Source organism: Arvicola amphibius, chromosome 12 (assembly GCF_903992535.2).
Source record: "Arvicola amphibius chromosome 12, mArvAmp1.2, whole genome shotgun sequence".
Lineage (NCBI taxonomy): Eukaryota > Metazoa > Chordata > Mammalia > Rodentia > Cricetidae > Arvicola > Arvicola amphibius.
Genome location: NC_052058.2, coordinates 57,702,921 through 57,723,709, shown reverse-complemented (window position 1 = coordinate 57,723,709; position 20,789 = coordinate 57,702,921). Strand labels below are relative to the sequence as shown.

The following is a 20,789-nucleotide window of genomic DNA, read 5'->3' as shown; positions in this document are numbered from 1 at the left end:
ACTGTCATGTTCAAAAACAGAAAAAATGAAATTATACCTTTTCTCCAGTTTCCTTGAATGGATGCAGGTCTTAGGAGACGAGCACTGCAACTAAAACGGCCTCGGTCCGCACAGGCTGAGCTGGATTGCTAATGTGTCTGATGACACAGAAGAGATTTAAAAGTCTGTGCATAGTAGAACAGTCAAGAATCATGTCACACCCATTATAACAGCTAAGGCCTCTAAAACTGGCAATAGCAGATACTGGCAGTTATCTAAATACAGGCTCATGTAATATCCTGTAATCATGTTTTTAGATATTTCCTCAAATGTGTTAAAAATTTGTCTATACAAAAGTCTACACATATATTTATAGAAACTTTATACAAAATACCTAATAATTGAAAGCAACCAAAATATGGCCAATAGTGAGTGGATCAACTTTGGCACCACCATATCATAAAGCATTATCCAAGAATGTAAAGAAATGAATTATTAAGCACAAAAAGACATGGAGGGACCCTACAAAAGAAGTCAGTCTGGAAAGTTTATATATTGTGCAATTCCAACTGCCTGTTATTAATGGAGGAGACAAAACTGTAAGTATAATAAAGAAGTTAGAGGTTACCAAGGGCAAAAGATAAGACTTTTTAGAACAATAAAACTTTTACTATGATGCTATAATGATTGTAACATAATTTATAAAAACTCATAGAACATAGAATGAATGCTAATATAAGCTCTGGCCCTCAGTTAATAATTAAGTGTATCAATATTAGTTCCTAGCTTACATTAGGGTTCACTCTTTATATTCGTGAGTTTTGATAAAGATAGTAAATGTGCTGTACAGGCAAGATGCTAATTGTAGAAGAAGCACACAGTAGAAACTGGGAGAGAGGTAAGTGTATTCTCTCTGTAATTTGTGAACACTATTTCTAGAAAACTAATCTGCTCTAAAAGCCTAAAACAAATTTGAAGGTATGCTTATTGAGTTTCATTTTTGTTTTGTTTGGGATAGAGTCTCATTCTATAGCCCAGGCTGGTCTTGAGCTCACCGGTTCTTCTGCTTCAGGTTTCCTTCCAAGTGCTGGAACTGGGTTTTCCTGTCATGCCCAGCTGTTGATGTAGTTTCTCCTGTATCTCTTTTCAATCAGATTTATTGACAAATTTTCTGAGTTTTTGTTAAAATTGAATAAAGAGATGTCTTTGGGGTTATTTCTGTGGACTATCCTTGCTACATCTGCCTTTTGATGTTCAGCTAAAATTGTCCAAAATAAAATCAGTGATTTTAAACACTTAAAAGTTGTCAACAACAAAAATGAATAGATTTAAGACAGAAAAGGTAAAGAGTGTTATTCTAGCAAATTTAAGCTGGGAAGGATATCTAATTCAAGCTAACACTGGATTCAGCAGAAGTCATCTATGAATACTGACTTCACAGATGCTGTGTTCAAAATATTTCTCTGGATTCTTTTTCATTTATCCCTGTAGTAGCCTGCTATTTTCCTACAAAAATTAGCTATCTTCACAAAGAAATAATTCTATACAGTGGGTACTTTGGCTTTTTCTCCTACTGAGTGTGAGTCTTGTATAGGAGGATTTACTTAACAGTCTGATTTTGTGTTTTCATAGTTGTCACTCATGCCATGAGTCCATGTGAACAGGCCGGTGTGCTCCTCTGTACTGTCTTTTCTTCCTTTTCACTAGGACGGACTCTTAGTGATTGTCCTGGACTCAATTAAGAGGAAGGAATGGCAGAGTACCTCAGAGTTTATAGTACTTGCCTAGCAAGTACAGGTTCCAATTCCAGCACAAGTAAAGAAAAGTTGAAAAATGTTGTCATATTTAAGTATAAATGATATCATTTCTGACAGTATGTATTTCATATTCAGTAATAAGTAAAGACTGTGTTTTTACATCAGAAGTACTGCTTCAAACAGGGCTTAGGGATATCTTGTCCAGAAAGTCTTAAAAGATTTATGTTGCTTTTACTATCTTTTTATGCAACTCACAGGAAATGATTGCTTTGAATTTATATAAGCCTAATTGTATCTAAATTATTGCTTTAATAAGATTCAATAGCTAGATAGGTATAGACTGTATATAATCTATAAATTACCTTAAAATAGTATTTTTGAATCTGTCATGTACTTTTTATAATATCTGAAATGGGAATTTGGATGTGCTTGCAGCATTCGTCTGAAGAGTCTCAATGCTAACACAGATATCACCTCCCTGGCCCGAAAAGTAGTTGAAGAATGTAAACTCATTCATCCCTCAAAGCTGAATGAGGTAGAGCAGCTGCTGTACTATCTACAGAACCGCCGTGATTCATTGTCAGGAAAAGGTGAGTGGAAGGAGGTAGGGTTTTAAATGTAACACCAAAGGTGGCCTTCACAAATATTATGATTACTTTGTAAATAGATGTGTAATATAGTATAGTATAAAAATACATAGTTATAGCTGGGCAGTGATGTGCCTTTAATCCCAGCACAGTGGAGGCAGAGGCTGGCAGATCTCTCTGTGAGTTCAAGACCAGCCTGGTTTATAGAGTGAATTCCAGGACAGGCTCCAAAGCTACAGAGAAACCCTGTCTGGAAAAACCAAAACAAGCAAGCAGACAAACAAATCTAGTTATGAAAACTGTATTCATTTTGGTTGTGAGTTCTTACCAGTGCTAGGATAACCAGATGTACTTGTTTCCTGAATTGGAGGTTTTATGCTCTATATATGCAGTGGTCAGACTCTGTTTCACTGTGCGTGCACATGCACACGTATGCTGAAATAAGGAGATAAGTCTGTCGTCATGGTAGTAGACTAATAAAAAGCACACTGAAGGCAGAGATCTTCTCTTTTCCAATTAGACTTATTTTTTCTAAATTTCCTGTTTATACATAATTTATAACTTTAGTGAATTATTTATTTCGAGTTTTAATCTACATATGAGAGATGCCACACGCTTTAGGTAACCCTGGGATATGACTCTCATGAGTTTTCCTAAGAAAAGGATCACATTTCTTTTCTCATTGTCTTATTGTTGTCATTTTCCTGTTCTCAACTCCTTCATGAAAGAACTGCACCATTAATGTTTTAGAGCTCGGGAAATATAGAAGACATTTTCAAATAAAAAGGTTATTCCAATGGATTATTGAATGTTAGTGATTAGAATATATGAAAAAAAACTGTGAAAAGTGTTCATTATATATGGATAAAATAATTCAAGTCACTATTAGTCTCTCTCTGCACATTAGTAGTTGAAGGTATATAATTTGTTTTACTGCACATTAAAACTATGCTTGTCTAAATGCTCAAGGTGTTCATAGCTTTTCACTGTGATAGTGCAGAGCCAGAGCCCCTAAGGAGACGGCAGGAGGGCGGCAGTAAACTGTGGCACAGTGACTCATCACTCTAGTGGTTTCTTTCTCTTTGCCAGTCAGAACTAGTTATTTTATTGAAAATTAAAAAGAATTTTAACTAAAATTATTTTTTGAAACAGAATTTAACTTTTGATGATATGCCCTTACCTCTCATGGATGATGCCCCTGAAAGTGGAAATGGTTAATTCCTTTTCAATTCCATATTTGTGTCTCTTTGGAAGAGCAGGCTGTCCTGACATCTTTATTGTCAACAGTGTGTTTCTCATTTTCCATCACTCCTACTTCATAGCAGTATTTCTTTTGTAGCATGTATTAATTGTGTGAAACTGGCTTTCATTAGGACAGTTTGATACATGAATGTAGAGTTCATATTTACTTCCAGCATTCTTTGATGACCCCTTGCCAATCCCGTTCTTCTAAATTGTCCCCTGTAATTGCCAAGTCTTTTATATCCATATTTATTTGCTAATTGCACAGTTTTTTATTTTTTTCTAATTTATTTAATTTCCTTTCTAATTTTTTGATTTAATGCATTGTTTCTGTTTAGAACTGAATAGAACAATAAACGTGTTCAGTACGTTTGAATGCCTCCTTGGGAATAAATGAAGATTAAGTTGATGTAAATATCAAATATTCATCTTTTAATTTATGTCCTTTAACTTTTTGGACAAAAATCATTCATTCTTAGTTACTTTCGCTTATAATTTAGCTACTGTTTCTTACTCCTCCTGTGTTAACGTTAGTTTTCATGTTCATCATTTTTGTATTACTTACACCATTTTCTTTGCCTTATTGATTTATGCATTCTCATCTTGAAAGAAGTATAATTTTGTCACAGATTTTGTTAGTTTGTGTTCTCCTTAATAACATCATTAGAACAAATAGCTGATTTTTACATGGAAATATTTTATGCACTGAAAAAATTTTCATCAAATATTTAGTTTTATATCCCCAGGTTAGGCAGCATCAATCTCGACTACTGAAAATAATTACTCCCAAACCTTTAAAACCTAATTCTTAGGATTTTTAAAATCTTTTTTACAGAAAAAAAAGAAAAATCAAGCAAGCCTAAAGATCCACCTCCTTTTGAAGGGATGGAGGTAAGACCGTGTGAATTCTGATCTGTTCAACAAAACACTACAGACATCATCACCTTTCCTTTCAGTAATGCATATGGCCATGTTCAGAAGTAGAATTTTACATGGTTCACTTTAGAGATACCTTAAAAAGGCATCTTATTTGATCAATGCTTAATTGATTAAAACAAAAAATTGTTGGTAGTGCTGTTTAACGCATTTTAATTTTATTAAAATAAGTAGCAAAAATATTCTCAACATTTTGAAATGAGTTTTAAAATATTTAATCTATTATTGTAGTTGCAAATAACTTTGTATTACATTTAAAATACATTAAGAGACAAATTTTAGGGGGGCTGGAGAGATGGCTCAGCGGTTAAGAGCATTGCCTGCTCTTCCAAAGGTCCTGAGTTCAATTCCCGGCAACTACATGGTGGCTCACAACCATCTGTTATGAGGTCTGGTGCCCTCTTCTGGTCTGCAGGAATACACGCAGATAGACTATTTTATACATAATAAATAAATAAATATTTTAAAAAGAAACAAATTTTAGATATGTTCCATTTTATTATTATCATTCTACTACACAAAGACCTAAAATTCCCACCCACAAAAGAGGCTATTATCCATTCTTTGGAAATTGTTTGTAAGTAATGTATCCATCACAAATATCATCGATCTGACAGCGATTCTGCCTATCAGAGCTGCTGAGTGCTTCCTGCTATGTTTCAGATTGACGAAGTGGCCAACATTAATGACATGGATGAGTACATTGAGCTGTTGTATGAAGATATTCCAGACAAGGTTCGGGGTTCTGCCTTGATCCTACAGCTGGCTCGAAATCCTGATAACTTGGAAGAACTACTATTAAATGGTAATTTCTTTTTCTAAATATTGAACATAGAAAATTATGTAAAGCAAACCTACCCTCAAAGTTTGTACTCAGATCTTAAATATTTTATGTATGCAAATGCACGTATACTTGTTTTCATGTCTTAAATATATTCTGGTTTCTTTTTTCTTGTATATATTAGGAATATTTTCAATCTATTATCTTCCTCTCCTCTCTTTTCATGGTAGGTCTATGTATCCACTCTTTTATTTTCACACTGCTTATGGTTTTGAATCTCAAGAGTTTGTTGGAATTAGCATATGACTAGACCACCATGTGTTCTTTTTCCATTTCTGTTTATTGGTGTCTTTAGTCTGTTTAACATTGATGTAATACTCATAAAGTAGGTTTTGTTATTTTGTATTTGCTATGAATGATGAAACTTTTAACATATATATTTGTAAATTATGAAAAATGTTATGATTTTTAACCCTTTTTACTCTTCCATTTCTGTTTTCTTATGCTATTGTTTCCTTTTATACTAGATGTTTTCTAGTCTATCATTTTAAGCTAATTTTCTATTATTATGTTTACCTGAGTTATTATCTTAGTGATTCCCCAACATTACAATTGACAGTTTCAAACAATCTTGTTCAAATTACAACCAATTTAATTTTAACAGTATACAGAAATTTGTTCTAATTTACACTTTTGCTCTTTTCCTGCCTTTGTACTGTAATAATACCGATTTATTTCTTGCATATGTATATGTGGGGTATATACATATCTGTGTGCACGTTCACAAGTGTATGAGTATACTTGTTTATAGAAGTATACATTATCATATGTGTGTGTAAAGGCACAGTGCTGATATCAAGAGTCGCTGCCTTATTGTCTCTCAGTTGAACCCAGAACATGAGGATATGGCTGGTCTAGCTAGTTAGCTGGCTCCAGTGATCCACTTTCAGAGCTCTGGAGTTACAGGCAGGTGGCTGAAGGCCCCTGTAAGGTTCAGGCAGTGATCCACGAAGATGGGAAAATGAAAACTCAGTTCAGATTGCCTTCATCAACCTGGATCAAACCTGGGAAGTCTAATGCCAGGAGATTCATATCTAAAACACAGTAGAGTTTGGGTAAAAGTTTCCAGGCAACACTTATTCCCATTCCAGGTGCACAATAAAGCTTAGGGTATGACTACATAGAAACTCCTTTACAAAGTAAATGTGGACATAAAAATGGTTTCTGTAACTACAAGGTCTAGAATTTAGTGTGGTCTCTGGCCAAGATGTCATAGAGAAGTACATGTGACATCTCCCCCAAGGATGAGTTCCAATAACTGGGAGCTAAAGATCTAGGGAGGGAAGAATCTGTTATAAACATTCGGCGTGAGGTCTGCCTCTATAGCACAAGGTGGGTGAGGTCTGCCTCTTAGATAGCAGAAAGGTAACCTGGTCATTAACAGTATTCACTCCCGGCCTTCTGGGTGAAAAACAGGTAATTTCTCCCTTGAGGAGAGGCCCTACATGTTTAGCATCATTGGTTTTGCGGTGCTCAGTGGGCACAATGAGCTTTGTGCTCCCAACAGGTGACAGAAATTCTCTTGCACATTCATGTGTCATTCTATCTGCATGCCTCCATGATTTCTGAGGTTAACCTGTTTACCATCTTATTGATGACCTTATATAAGCACAGCATTGCTTTTCTCTTCATGCTTTGGTTCTCTTAGCCTTTTTGCAAACCTGACCATGACTATGACATGTTTAAGTGTTGATGTCATTCAGTGTGGTATATTTGGTGTGTTTACCTTTTTGGTCTTCAGCAAACAGCAAATTTTTAGCTATTTTCTCATTAAATGTTCAGTTTGAACCTTCATATGCTTCTAGGACCTGCATCATGGATATGTTTCTGTGCTTTGTTCTCCTCCAGATGTCTTTGAGGGCCTGCTCATTTTGACTTCCTCTTTTTTCTTCAGACTGACCAATCTAAAATGCTTATATTAACTTTTTTTAGGTCACATCTGTTGCTTAGATTTCCAGTAAATTCTAACTTTAGCTTTTGTGCTCTTTAAGTACATATTTCTGTAGTGTGAAGCGGAGGGGCTGTGTCCCGCCACCCGGCCGCCGGCTAGCTTTACACCCGAAATAATTACACGGAAACTGTATTCTTTTAAAACACTGCCTGGCCCCATAGTTTCAGCCTCTTATTGGTTAATTCTCACATCTTCCTTTAACCCATATTTAGTAATTTATATAGCACCACGAGGGGTGCCTTACCAGGAGAGATCTTAACCTGCGTCCATCTCGGAGAGGAGAAGCATGGAGACTCCCTAAGGAGACTGCCTGAAGCGTCTCCCCAACTCTACTTCCTTGTTCCCACAATTCTGTTCTGTCTACTCCACCTACCTAATTTTCTGTCTCTTAAAGGGCCAAGGCAGTTTTCTTTATTAATTAACCAATGAAAGAAACATAGACAGATAACTCTCCTCCATCATATTTCTTATTTTTGCCTTTTCTTTTATAATTTGTGGTCTCGTTGGTAAAATGTCATCCCTGTTCACTCATGTACCTGCCTTTAAATCTATAGAAATGGTTCACTTTAATTTTTAGATGTTATTTATTTCTGAATATGTGTCTGTGCATTTGAATGTGTGTACCTGTGTACATGTATATTTGGAGACCAGAAGAGGATGTCGGGTGTATGCCTCTATCATTTTCTACCTATTCTTTGAGGCAAAGTCTCTACCTAAATCTGGGACACAGGTTTTCACAACTGGGCTAGATTCCAGCAAACCTCAGGGGTGCCCCTGTTTTCACCTCCTTGGAGCTGTATTAAAGGTGTGAGAGAAGCATGGTGACTTGCTTGGGAACTCTGAACTGTGGTCCTCATGATTGCACAAGTACTCTTAACTGCCAGCCTATCTCTCCAGTCCCTCCTTTTTCTAAATGTAATAATAGCTTATTTAAACTCTTTGTCTTATAATAAGCTCAGTATCCGCTTTTTCATGAACAATCTGTTGATAACTTTATTACCCGAGCATGGGTCACATGGTTCTATTTCTTTCTCTGGTGAGTTGGTTTTGTTGAAACAATATACGGTAACTCTGGAAATCAATCCTGCTACCCCATGGCTTTTTATTAATGCCATTTGTTTGTTTGCTGAGTTTTGTGGATTAATTCTACAAACTTGATATCCTTTTAGAGGCAGTGCAATTTCTACTCAAGTTAGTTTATTGGGCAATGATTGGGCTACAATTTCCTTAATTGCTTGGTGATAATATCTCTCACCCTTCCTAAAGACCTCTCTGTAAGTTAGGGTATGTCCTAAGTGTTGAGGCACTTCACGTTTAAGACTCTGCTTTTCTTCTTGGACATTTTCAAATTCAGCCAGAACTGATAGATTAGGGTCTTTCAGTGATGGGCCTACAACTGTGTACCTGTCTGTGTGTGGCTTTCTAGATTTAACAAAAGTACATCTGACTCCTTTAAAGCTCCTGAAAATACCTAATTTTAGCTTTTGTTTAAAAAATGTCAATAACCTTTTGTTAATCCTGCTAACAAACTGTTACTCCTGTCTCGGGCATTGTGATGCTGCCACAGTGCTTTTCTCCAGCAGCATAAGGCTGTTTAAGGCACAGCAAGCTCCAGGTCAAACAAATGACAACTGAATGTTCCCTGCACCCCATGAACCCAGCTTTTCACAAGCTTCTTCTGGTATGGGGTATGAGGGACACTCTCCTCAGCTCCTGCCAGTCCGCCACAGCAAGACAAGGCAAAAAAGGAATAAGATAGTTCAGTTGTCACAGGTCTCTCTGTTCTTATCAAAATTTAACTGTTTTTCTTTAGTAAATACTTTGTGAAGTACCTAAAGGTAATTCTCCATTTTTAAATAAAAGTGAGATAGTGTTTCACTATATAGCTCAGGCTAACCTCAAATTCATGTCTTCATGCCTCAGTCTCCCAACAGGTTAGTAGCATATGCAATATATAGCTTGTATAGCAATATGGCAAATAGCAGTTTTGAAAATTTTTTTTTTTTTACTAGTTGCTTATTCTTATATGGAAGAGTGAATTGTTTGAGGTTTTTAGTCTGCTGCCCTACAAGTTACTTGCCCAGAATTCATTTTTGATAAAATAATGGTATAGAGATATAAACTAAGGTTACTTTATGTTATGTAATCTTCCATTCCCACATAGTTAGTGATCAGAACATGACCTAACCCAGTTATCCAAATTACTTTTGTTATTGTTTCTGTGTGCCTGCTATTTCTTTGTGGAACAGTGGCTGTATCTTTCAGAGACTTAATCCTCACCAGTACACTTCCAACATGGCAGTGGGTATGCTATATCTTCTTTCTGTTCCATTGGTCTTGTTGATGAGTATTGGTGGAATTTTCTGTCCTGCCAGCCACCTCCCAAACAACCACACAGAGACTTATTATTAATTATAAATGCTTGGTCAATAGTTTAGTCTTGTTACTAATTAGCTCTTACAACTTAAATTAACTCATATTTCTTATGTATGATCTACCACATGGCTCGGTACCTTTTTTCAACATGGCTTGTTCACCATGACTTGCCCTTCTTCATCCCAGTGCTCTCTCCCTGTCTGCAAGTCCTGCCTTTTTCCTGCCTAGCAATTGCCATTTAGCTTTCCATTAATCCAATGAGAACAACACATCTTCACAGTGTACAAAAAGATTGTTCCACAATAGATAAGGGCCGTACCGTTATAATACTGTTGGTTATTGTTCCGTAGTTTTATTTGTGGTGTGTGAAATTGAACCCAAGACCTTTTATATGTTAAGGGCAGGCTGTCACTAGAGCTGGTTTCCCAGGCTGTGTTTATTTATCAAGTCTTTTTAGTTTGGGTAGATTTTTTTTTTTTTGTTTCCTTTTTTGGTTTTTTTGTTGTTGTTGTTTTTTTTTTTTTTTTTTTTTTTTTCTTTTGAGGGGGTAGGAGTTGGGAGTAGGAGGTAGATTTTTGTCTCGAGGCAGGGTCTCCTACAGCACAGGTTTGTCTTGAATGCACATGTGGCTAAGGCTAGCCTTTAATTCTTGATTGTCGGGCTTGACTTTCTAGTATGTAGTTTAATTTACTTGTAAGATAAATGATTCAATTTGACTTTCTTTGTTGTTCAGAATTCACTTTTCTGGTCTTGTACTGAAATTATGTTCAAATTCATGCCCTTTTACAATAGTCTGCCATGGCACAGTTGAGAAATACTCTTTCCTCTGGCTTGTGTTAATTAAAAGCTTTTAGGATTTGGTAGTTAGAAAAACTGAAGCCAGATTTCCTACTAAGTAGGACTTTTGAACCATTGAGTATGTACTGCCCGTCTGCTTATGTGATTTTTCAATAACTTCGACCAAAGACTTTGCATTAGTCCAAAGACTTACTGTGATTGTGAAAATCTATTGGCAGATTTTTTAATTTGCTAAAAAGTTCATTACTAAATTGATTAAAACTAATATAGCCAATTCTTTTTTTTTTCATGGTTTATTTTTTTATATTTAAAATTTCCATCTCCTCCCCTCCTCCTCCTCCTTCCCTCCCCTCCCCTCCACCCATACCCCCCCCTCCCTCTCCAGGCCAAGGAGCCATCAGGGTTCCCTACTCTATGTTAAGACCAAGGTCCTTCCAACTCCCCCCAGGTCCATATAGCCAATTCTTATTTTATAATCTGAATAACCAGGACATTTTATATATCTTTAATAAATATAATAAACAATAGATCCTGAATTTTATTAATGACAGTGAAATTATAATTTCTATGTGTTAACATGTGGAAGGACTCTTTAAAAAAATCCCACACTAGCTCAGAATTGAGAAATAGATGGTTATTTATTTAGGGGTAAACTCACAAATCAGAATCCTCTGCTTGAACGGAGAACAGAAACCGAATCCAGCAACCAGAAAGAGAGCAGACACATGCTCTACATCCGCTTATATAGTGTAAGAGGCCATGCCCCAGTGGGCGGGTAACCACTGGCTGTAACTTCCTATAGCATTAACAGATATTTTAACATTTTTTTTTAAATTGGGCGGGAATACTCGGAGATAGCTCAGTGAAAAAAGTGGTTTCCACGCAGGTGTAAGAACCTGTGTGTTCTCAGCCCCACATGAATTGTTTGTGGGAATGGCATTCCACTTATAATCCGAATGCTGATGTATGATTCCCACAGCCAGTTAGCTAGCCAGAACAGACATCTGCGAAGCTCTGGAGTCAGCTGAGAGACTGTGCCTCAAGGAAAGGTGGCAAACAACTGAGGAAGACTCCTGCTGTCAGCCTCTAGCCTTTAAATGTATGTGTGCTCACACTGTGTAAACACACAGGTACCACATATACATACTTACGCAAAAAATAGTCTTATAATAACTCATTTAAAACTGACCTCATATTTCCTTAATATCTACAAATATTCATTAATCAATTATTTATTCTAGCAGAAATACTTATGTACTTCCAGGAAGTTATTATCTGAAACTTCTATTTTGTTATTTATGTCTGTTGGTATGTAATATATATATATATATATAAATGTTACTTTTCTTCATGTAAGTTTTATTTTTTTACCTTAATGAAGCTAAGCTGGCTAAACTGCTTATTTATATTCTAGATATATTCTAGTCTTTGTCCTAATAGAATAAATCAGATGTTAAAAGAGAAAACAAAAACCCGGCAGTGGTGGTTCACAACTTTAATCCCAGTGCTTGTGAGGCAGAGGCAGGTGGATCTCTGTGAGTTTGAGGTCAGCCTGGTCTAAAGATTAAGTTCCAGGACAGCCAGGGCTATATAGAGAAACCCTGTCTCCAAAAAAAAAAAAAAAAAAAAAAAAAAGGAAATAAAGGGAGGGAGGGAGGAGGGAGGAGACAGAGAGAGAGAGAGAGAGAGAGAGAGAGAGAGAGAGAGAGAGAGAGAGAGAAAGGTATCACAGCAGTAGTATGATTCTAAGCAGAAGGTCAGGAAGCAGACAGCCTTTGATGATCTATTGTCACATTTATCTAAGTCACATTCAATTTCTTTACTGCACACACTTGTATGTCAGGAGTTTTGAATAAAAGTTTTATTATACTTCTAAGTTAGCTTTCTGTATTGGAAAGAAACATCCTACTTCTTTGTCCCAGTTCCATCTTGGCTTTGTTACTTATTCATAAGTAGACATTTAAAACCAACCTCCCTTTATATCAAAGCCGAGGTAAATGATCATATCCGTATGTCTCCTTTTCTGTAGAAACTGCCCTTGGTGCGCTAGCAAGAGTCCTGAGAGAAGACTGGAAACAAAGTGTTGAGTTAGCTACAAACATCATTTATATTTTCTTTTGTTTCTCTAGGTAAGTATAAAGATTCTAAAAGGACTAATTGATCTCTGTTGTTGCCTGCCTGTACCAGTGTGTAGCCCATTGGTTCTCTCAGTCTTTGTGTATTTGTCCATGCTCTGCTTCTTACTGCTGGCTTTTTACTCTGTTATTCTTCCATGTGTCTACAACTCCCTATACCTGCACACATGCACACACATGCACATGCATGCACACATGCACACACATGTTCATATAACACCAATTTGGCATAATAGTTTGGAATGTGTTTACAATTCTGGAGGAAAATTATCTCAGTCTGAATGCAATGTCTACTGTTTACTCACTGTATACTCTTTGTTATTTTACCTAATCACCCTGGGCCTTGGTTCCTGTGTAAAGTTTTCATTGTAATAGCCACATTCTTTCCTGGTAGTTTTTAGGATTAAATGATTAAGAAACTTAGGTTAAAAGCCTGGTACATAGTACTCTTGTACTTAGATATGCTTATGAACATGCAAATAAAACCATATTTATAATACACATATTTCTATATCTCATTTTTTACCAATTCAGTACATACTTAGGGGATACAGACTGATAGTTTGATTACATGTGACAATATATAAATAATCAAATCAAGGTGGTTGGTATTTCCAACTCAGTGAACACTTATCTTTTCTTTGTGTTGTGCATGTTTGAACTCCTCTCTTGCAGTTCTTTCTAAGAACAATTTATATACTATAAATTGTTGTGAACTGTAGTCACCCTACTGTGCTATACAATCAGAACTTATTCCTCCTGTGATTGTGTGTTGTTTTGGTGATCCAACTCCCCATTATTCTCCCTAATTTTAACCCTTCCTAATCTCTAGAAGTCTCTAGTCTACTCTCTTTATATTAAGTCAACGCTTTCCTTCCAGATATCAGAACAAGGACATAAGACAGTTACTTTTTTCGTTTGACTTATTTTAACATAATGTCCTCCAGTTCCATTGTGTCTAATAAATTATGAAATTTTATTCTTTTAATAGTTGAATATATTTACATGTATATATTCTTAATAAAGGTATTATTGGGATTTTATGAAAATTTTCTAGCCAATTGGATTTTAATAATCAACATTGGCAAAGAAATTTTCTTGAATAAATACTTAAATAAGTTAATTATTTAGCAAAATATATATGTTTATATATACATATATATAACCTGATTGCTAATATGTTACTATTTTATTCTCTCTCATCAATTTTATACAACAAATAAAACCTTATCATAACATTAGTTTGTTAGACAATTTTCCAAAACATATTCTGAGACTGTCTTAGTACTTATTATTGTGATTAAGAGTGAAAACTTGTTTAATAATTATATTTAAAATGAAGATAGCATGTTAATACATATTTAAGATAATCTCATAATTTCAATATTACTGTAGTATATTCATTCATTGAAATGTGTGTCAGACTTATGTTTTGTATAGTTTATAGCAGTTTGGGCCAAAACCAAATCTCCTATTTGAACTAGATGTATTCTTTTTAAATCTCTCCTTTGAAGCTTTTCTCATTTTCATGGACTCATCACACATTATAAAATTGGAGCTCTGTGTATGAATATCATTGATCATGAGTTAAAAAGACATGAGCTTTGGCAAGAAGAACTTTCTAAGAAGAAGAAAGCTGATATCCTTTAGGTGCCGTTTTGACCTGCTGCCTATGCTTAGATGCTTTTGACGGATGTGGCGGGAGGGGGTGTTCTTTTCGTTTTTAGTTCCTGTCACATTATTTGAACATTACGTAAAAATGTGCCAGAAGTAAAGATAAAGATTGGAATTATCAGAATAGTTACAGACTGACAGACGTTTTGTCTCTTCACATTGGACTCGTTATAAAGTAGAAGAGTGAAGTCAGCAGCAGTGCTAGATAAGTGAGTGAGAGTCTCGGAATGACAGCACTATTGTATCACCAGGACCTGTGTGTCTGTGAAGCGTGGCTTCCCACTGCTGCAGTGGACTTCCAAGTAACTTTGATGGGATGGATTAAATTTCTCGATAAACCTAGTTTTTCCGGGAAACTGCAGTTCTACTTATCTGTGAAGTTCAGTTTTTCTAGTTAAGCGAAAAATATTAGTGCAGATTTGAAAGATATATAGAATGATAGAACCTATGAAAAGAACCTTGGAAATTCTGGTTTAATGTATTTTATGGTCTAGGAATTGTTTTTTAGGTTTCTTAACAAATGCTTTCACACACTTTTTATTAACAGTGTCATTGCCCATTGGCTTAAGGCATTTTGGGGTTGGAATTTCATTTACTTTAGTGTTCCTTTGCTTTTTGAGCTATAGTCTACATTCTGATAATTTCTATCTCTTGATTTGTCTTTCATACTGAGTAGAGTATAAGGATGCTGTTTTTAAAATTACTGTATTCTCATTTGAAAATACTTAATATAGTGTCTTTACAATTTAATTCTAACTCAAAAGTCCTTAACTGTTCATAAGTGTCTTAACATGAAGTTTCACATATCAGTGAGTTACAGGCAATGGCATTGTTTGAATACAATATTTATTTGTATTTATTAGGAATAAAGCATCATTCCTATAAGAAAAAATGAGGCAGAGAGGCAGATAGACTTAATCATAACAGGCTGAGGCTGCTTTATTGGAATAGCAAGGGGCCCCAGCTTTTGCACAGGATAAAAGCTGAGTGCTTTTAGAGGGGCTGGGGAACAGGTATACATATACACACACACATAGATAGCTAGTAGGAAGTTATGGTGATTTTTTGTGGTTTGAATGGGACCAGAGTGGGTTGTTTTCCATACCTGAGCATATTGTTTGTGTAGGTAGAGCTGAAGTCAGACTGGGGCTAAGCCATTCTTTATGGCTAGGGGCTGTTGCCCAATTCCCTGACTCAATTCCCCATGACATAAGGCTGTTACCCAGTCCTGTCTGGCCAGAGTGTGGTACATTTATTAAATCTTTTTTGGGAAACTCATGGGCCTTATTCTTTAAAACAATCTCTCTCCTTCTCTCCTCCCTCCCCACTCTGTAATTTTGGTGTTTTGAGATTGGATATCTTTGTATAAGCCTGGCCATCCTGGAACTCACTCTGTAGACCAGGCTGGCCTCAGACCCACAGAGATCTGTCTGCCTCTGCATCGACTCCTGGTATTAAAGGCATGCGCCACCATTGCCTGGCTTCTTTCTCTTCAAGTCTCTAACCTGAGCAAGTTGCTAAAAAGCTTCAGATTTAATCTACATATTTGAATATTTTAGGTGTCTGCCTAAATAGAGTCTTTTATTCTTAGCAACTGCATCAATTTCTCTAAAGTTAAGTCATATTTTTAATGGACCCACTTATAGTCTGCTGGAAGTTATAGACTTGGTAACTTTCATAAGATATTTGCTTGTATTACTGAGAATCCAAGTATTTGGTGGAGTTCAAACAATTCATCATTGTAGAACTTCAAGGAAATTATGGGTCCTTTGGCTAATATGTCTGATTATGCATAGTTCTGCAGTTAGGATTCTAGTTGAATTGTTGGATGGAAAATAAAGTTGTAGTCAGGCTTGATAGCACGCGTGTCTTTAATACCAGCTTCCAAAAGCAGAGGTAGGTGGATCTCTATTTGTTTGAAGCCTAGTCTACATAGTAAGTTCCAGGTCTGTTAGAGTTACACAGGGAAACCCTGTCTTAATAAATAATAAATTGCAGATAAAACATAATAGCACTGTTCTCAGTAGGTTTTCTTCACTTCATGCTTGTGATCCTTAACTTGAGTTTTACTTGACGAAGACCTTGAAAATCAAGCATTGAGAAAGGATTATGATAAAACCTTTAAAAAGTACCAGGGACTTGTGGTAAAGCAAGAACAGCTATTGAGAGGTATGAGCTCCTGAGCACTTCCTGAGGTCTGACACTAGAAAACTGGAACCGAATTTTGAAATATTTTTCACTTAATAAATAATAAACCCTGTTTCTAAGGGTTTGTTGAGTAATAAGAGACTTTAATATTATATAGTTTTGCCGTCAGTTAAGATGCAAAGTCTTAAGGTTTAGTTAGAATGATATGGACCCTTTAAGTGAGTATTCAAATCCTGGCTTATAGTGAAGTGTGGATTTTGGTTTATTTCATTGCTTGTTTGATGAATTTTGCACATGAATAAATTTTTATTCCCTGATAGTTCTTAACTTTTCTAACTATACTGAATTTTTCAAGTTTTACTGTTTTATTTGGTTTGGCAGTGCTAGGAACCAAACCAAAGTCTGCACTGTTAGGCAGGCACCTTACTAATGGACCATGTCTCCTCAGGCCTGTTTTAAAGATTTGAAGTTGAGTGGTTAAGTTCCGACTGTTGTAGAAAAAGCCACCTTGTCAATGTCAAATGTTTAAAGAGACTAGAACATAGTAACTTTACCTGGGTTAGCATATTAGTCATGATACATTAGATCTCTAAAAATAATTGTCTTGTTAGAATTTTAAAATACTAAGCTGATTTTTTTTTTTTTTTTTTTTTTTTGGTTTTTCGAGACAGGGTTTCTCTGTGGCTTTGGAGCCTGTCCTGGAACTAGCTCTTGTAGACCAGACTGGCCTCGAACTCATGTAAAATAGTGAACTCTATTCCTAACCAAAATACTTTCTTTAAGCAAATGTTTTATGTTCTGTTTAAACAGTTTTATTGAAAGATGATTAATAGGCAGTAAACTGTATACTATTAACATACACAATTTAGTAAATTTCAATGTATGCAAATAGTTACAGGACTGAGACCATATTCATAGTAGACATGTCCATCATTCCCATAGCTTCCTTATATGTTTGTGTTTCTCCTTCATTTTTTCTTTCCCTTTGTTCTCTAGTAATTTAGAGATATAGATGGGATTACATAGCATCTTGTTTGGTCAGAATAAGGACATGTCCATGTTGTTGGATTTAGAGATATAAATGGAATCACACAGCGTCTTGTTTGGGCAGAATAAAGACATGTCCATGTTGTTGGATTTATCAGGAATGTTTCCTTTTAGTTACTCATTATAATTCTCTGTATTCTCTTGTTTATGGTCATTTGGAACATTTCCAGTTTTGGCAATTGCTATGCTCCTTTTAGTATTCATCTGTAAGGCCTTATACGGGCAGATATCATCATGTCCTCTATTTATATCCATCCCTAGAGACAGCATAGTGAGCAAAGCTCAGCTTCATAGAAGAGTGGTGTTACAAAGAAATGGTCCCCTGCAGTCCTCCTACCCAGTGCTCCAACCATTCGTGTAGAAAAGTCTCAAATTACTTTATTGAAAAAGACTGGTATGAGCTGGGTAGTGGTGGCACACTGCTTTAATCCTAGAACTTGGGAGCCAGCAGCAAGGACAGGCAAATGTCTTGAGTTGAAGCCAGCCTGGTCTACAGAGCAAATTCCAGGAAGACCAGGGCTACACCTGTGTTCAAAAGTAAACATAAACACGGGGGATGGGGGAGAGGAAGGAAAGAATGAAGGAAGAAAAAAAAGACTGACATGATCAATCTTATTAATTTATAATGTATTATAGTTTTGATTTTAATTTACCTGCCCACTAGTTAGGTCAAGAGTCTCTTCATATATTAATCTCTATATCTTTTGTTGAAATATCCTTTCATGTCTTTTGTTCATTCCTTAGTGGGATTGTTCTCTATGCATATGTATATATGTATTATATGTATGTGTGTGTGTGATTGTATGATCTGTTTTATACAAGCCTTTATAAAATTCATGATTTACAAAGACTTTCAGTCTGTGGTTATATCTTTTTATTCACTAAATTATGTCTTTTGAAGATCAGAATTTCTAATTTTTGTGAGTTATAATTTGTTAGTCTTTTTATGGATCATGTTTTTTGACATTGCATCTAAAACATTGTACCTAACTGGAGTGTACAATGATTTTCTGCTATGTTTTGTTCTAGAAGTTCTGTCACTTTAGGGTTTTCAATTAAGTTAGTGATGCATTTTGAATACATTTGAATGTGCCAGCTCTTTGTTTGTTTTGCTTATGAATGTGTTGCTATTCATGTACCGGTTTGTTCCAAAGACTACTTGTACATAGATGTGCATGTCTGCTTGGCACCCTGTCCTCTTCTGTCCATCATTTTTGTGTAGTTTATTGGTGGTAGCACAGTGCTCTGATTATAGAAAAGTTTTTTTTTTTTTTTTTTGGTTTTTCGAGACAGGATTTCCCTGTGGTTTCTAGAGCCTGTCCTGGAACTAGCTCTTGTAGACCAGGCTGGCCTCGAACTCAGAGATCCGCCTGCCTCTGCCTCCTGAGTGCTGGGATTAAAGGCGTGCGCCACCACCGCCCGACTATAGAAAAGTTTTTACATAACTTTGTTTTAAGTATAAAGCAGAAAAAAGATACATATTCAATGTGGTCACATGGGGAAGAGGAGCAAAGAACTAGGGAGAACCAATCAAGTATTTCTTTGGTATTCTGAAGTGAAATCAATATTTAAATTAGAGGGTCAAAAATGTGCACATCTAAGCATTTCTGGTCAAGGTGTGGTCCATCCCACTATTGACCTATCCTTGTCTGGGCTTCAGTCTCAGCCTGTATGGTGATCTAAGAAGTTGTTAGAACTGTGTGGAAGAAGTCTCTTCATCAGAAACAAGGTCCCCCTCTGGATGTGTAACCACACAGAAACTATATTATTTAAATCACTGCATGGCCAATCACTTAAGCATATTGCTAGCTAGCTCATATCTTTGGTTAACCTATTTCTATTATTTTATATTTTATCATGAAGCTCATGGCCTACTGGCAAGGTTCCAACTGGCAGCTCCATGGCTTCTCATGACTCCACCTTCTTTCTCCCAGCATTTAGTTTAATTTTTCTACCTAGCTCTATTCTGTCTCTAGGCCCAAAGTAGCTTCTTTATTAACCAATAGTATCACAGCATACAGAGGGGAATCCCACATCATGTGTAGGGCATCAAATGTACTAAAATCAACTTAAAATAGTTGCCTTCAACACAGTCATTTAAAGACTGCAGCACATGATGATTTCTTTAGCATATTTGGGGTTTAATTTGCTCTATTTTGTTGTTTTTCTATGGAAACTGAGGTCACTTGTTTGGTTCTAGAACACAAATGTTCCCTCGTCAGCAACCCACATATTTTCAACTGTTTTGTTTTTATTTGTAATTTTATTTAGTTAAAATTAATTTCCATTTTATTTTTGTTTGTTTTTAACCCATAGGTTATTTACACAGCAGTCATTTTGTCCATATAAGTAGGGCTTTTCTAGAAATCTTAGTGTCATTAATATTTAATTTCACTATCATCAGAAAATATGCTTTCTATGCTTTCACTCCTCTAGACTTACTGAGTCTTATTTTATGGTCTGGAATACAGTCTTTCTCAGCGAAGGTCATGTGTACACCTGAACATGCAGCCTGCTACATTCCATGGGGTTTAGTTTTCAGTCGTCTGTATTCAAGTATACATCATCAACTAGTCTCGTATTAAGTTTTCTGTCAGTTGATATTTCATTTTATATTTAGTGAATAAAGCTATTTTTTTTGTCTGACTGCATGTGGTGGCAGGTACTTGTAATCCTACCCCTTAGGAAGATACTGCAGGAAGATTACAGATTTAAGGTCAACCTGGGCTCCTTAGCAAGGCTCTGCCTCAGAACACAAATACAAGCAAACAGAAAACATTTTTCTCTCCTTTTAACTGTAAAATCTGTTACATTATAAATCCTACATTTAATTTTGGCATTTTGTAATATAGAAATGAGTTTAAACATTGATATGTATAGTGATCATTTCCATTGATTTTATTAATTTGTGGACATATATTCCTGTCTGCTCTTAATTTTTGTCTAAGGGAGTTCCTTTAATATTCTTTATAAGTCAAGGTTCACTGGTAAAGATGTTTATTTTTGTTTAAACTTTTGACATTTGGAAATATCTTTTTCTTTCTTTTAAAATATTTTTTTCTCATTTTTTTAATTAAAGATTTCCATCTCCTCCCCTCCTCCTCCCCCTTCCCTCCCCTCCCTTCCACCCATACCCCCATTCCACCCCTCTCCAAGACAAAGAGCCATCAGGGTTCCCTTCACTATGTTAAGTCCAAGGTCCTCCCAGCTCCCCCTAAGTCCAGGAAGGTGAGCAACCAAACTGACAAGGCTCACAGTGAGCCCGTCCATGCTGTAGAGTTCATGTTCATTGCCGTTGTCCTTGGTTTCTCAGTCCTC

The 20,789-nt window shown here is 35.9% G+C and overlaps 1 protein-coding gene across 1 annotated transcript in view; it reads left to right on the top strand.

The window, feature by feature from the left end:
* The window catches only part of Kifap3 (kinesin associated protein 3), a 129,725-nt gene that overhangs the window by 12,165 nt on the left and 96,771 nt on the right, over window positions 1-20,789 (top strand). The window contains exons 3-8 of the mRNA XM_038349684.1: window positions 2,172-2,326; window positions 4,401-4,456; window positions 5,165-5,306; window positions 12,497-12,596; window positions 14,117-14,241; window positions 16,347-16,445. Coding sequence (XP_038205612.1) covers window positions 2,172-2,326; window positions 4,401-4,456; window positions 5,165-5,306; window positions 12,497-12,596; window positions 14,117-14,241; window positions 16,347-16,445 — 677 coding nt within the window. The remainder of the gene's footprint in view (window positions 1-2,171; window positions 2,327-4,400; window positions 4,457-5,164; window positions 5,307-12,496; window positions 12,597-14,116; window positions 14,242-16,346; window positions 16,446-20,789) is intronic.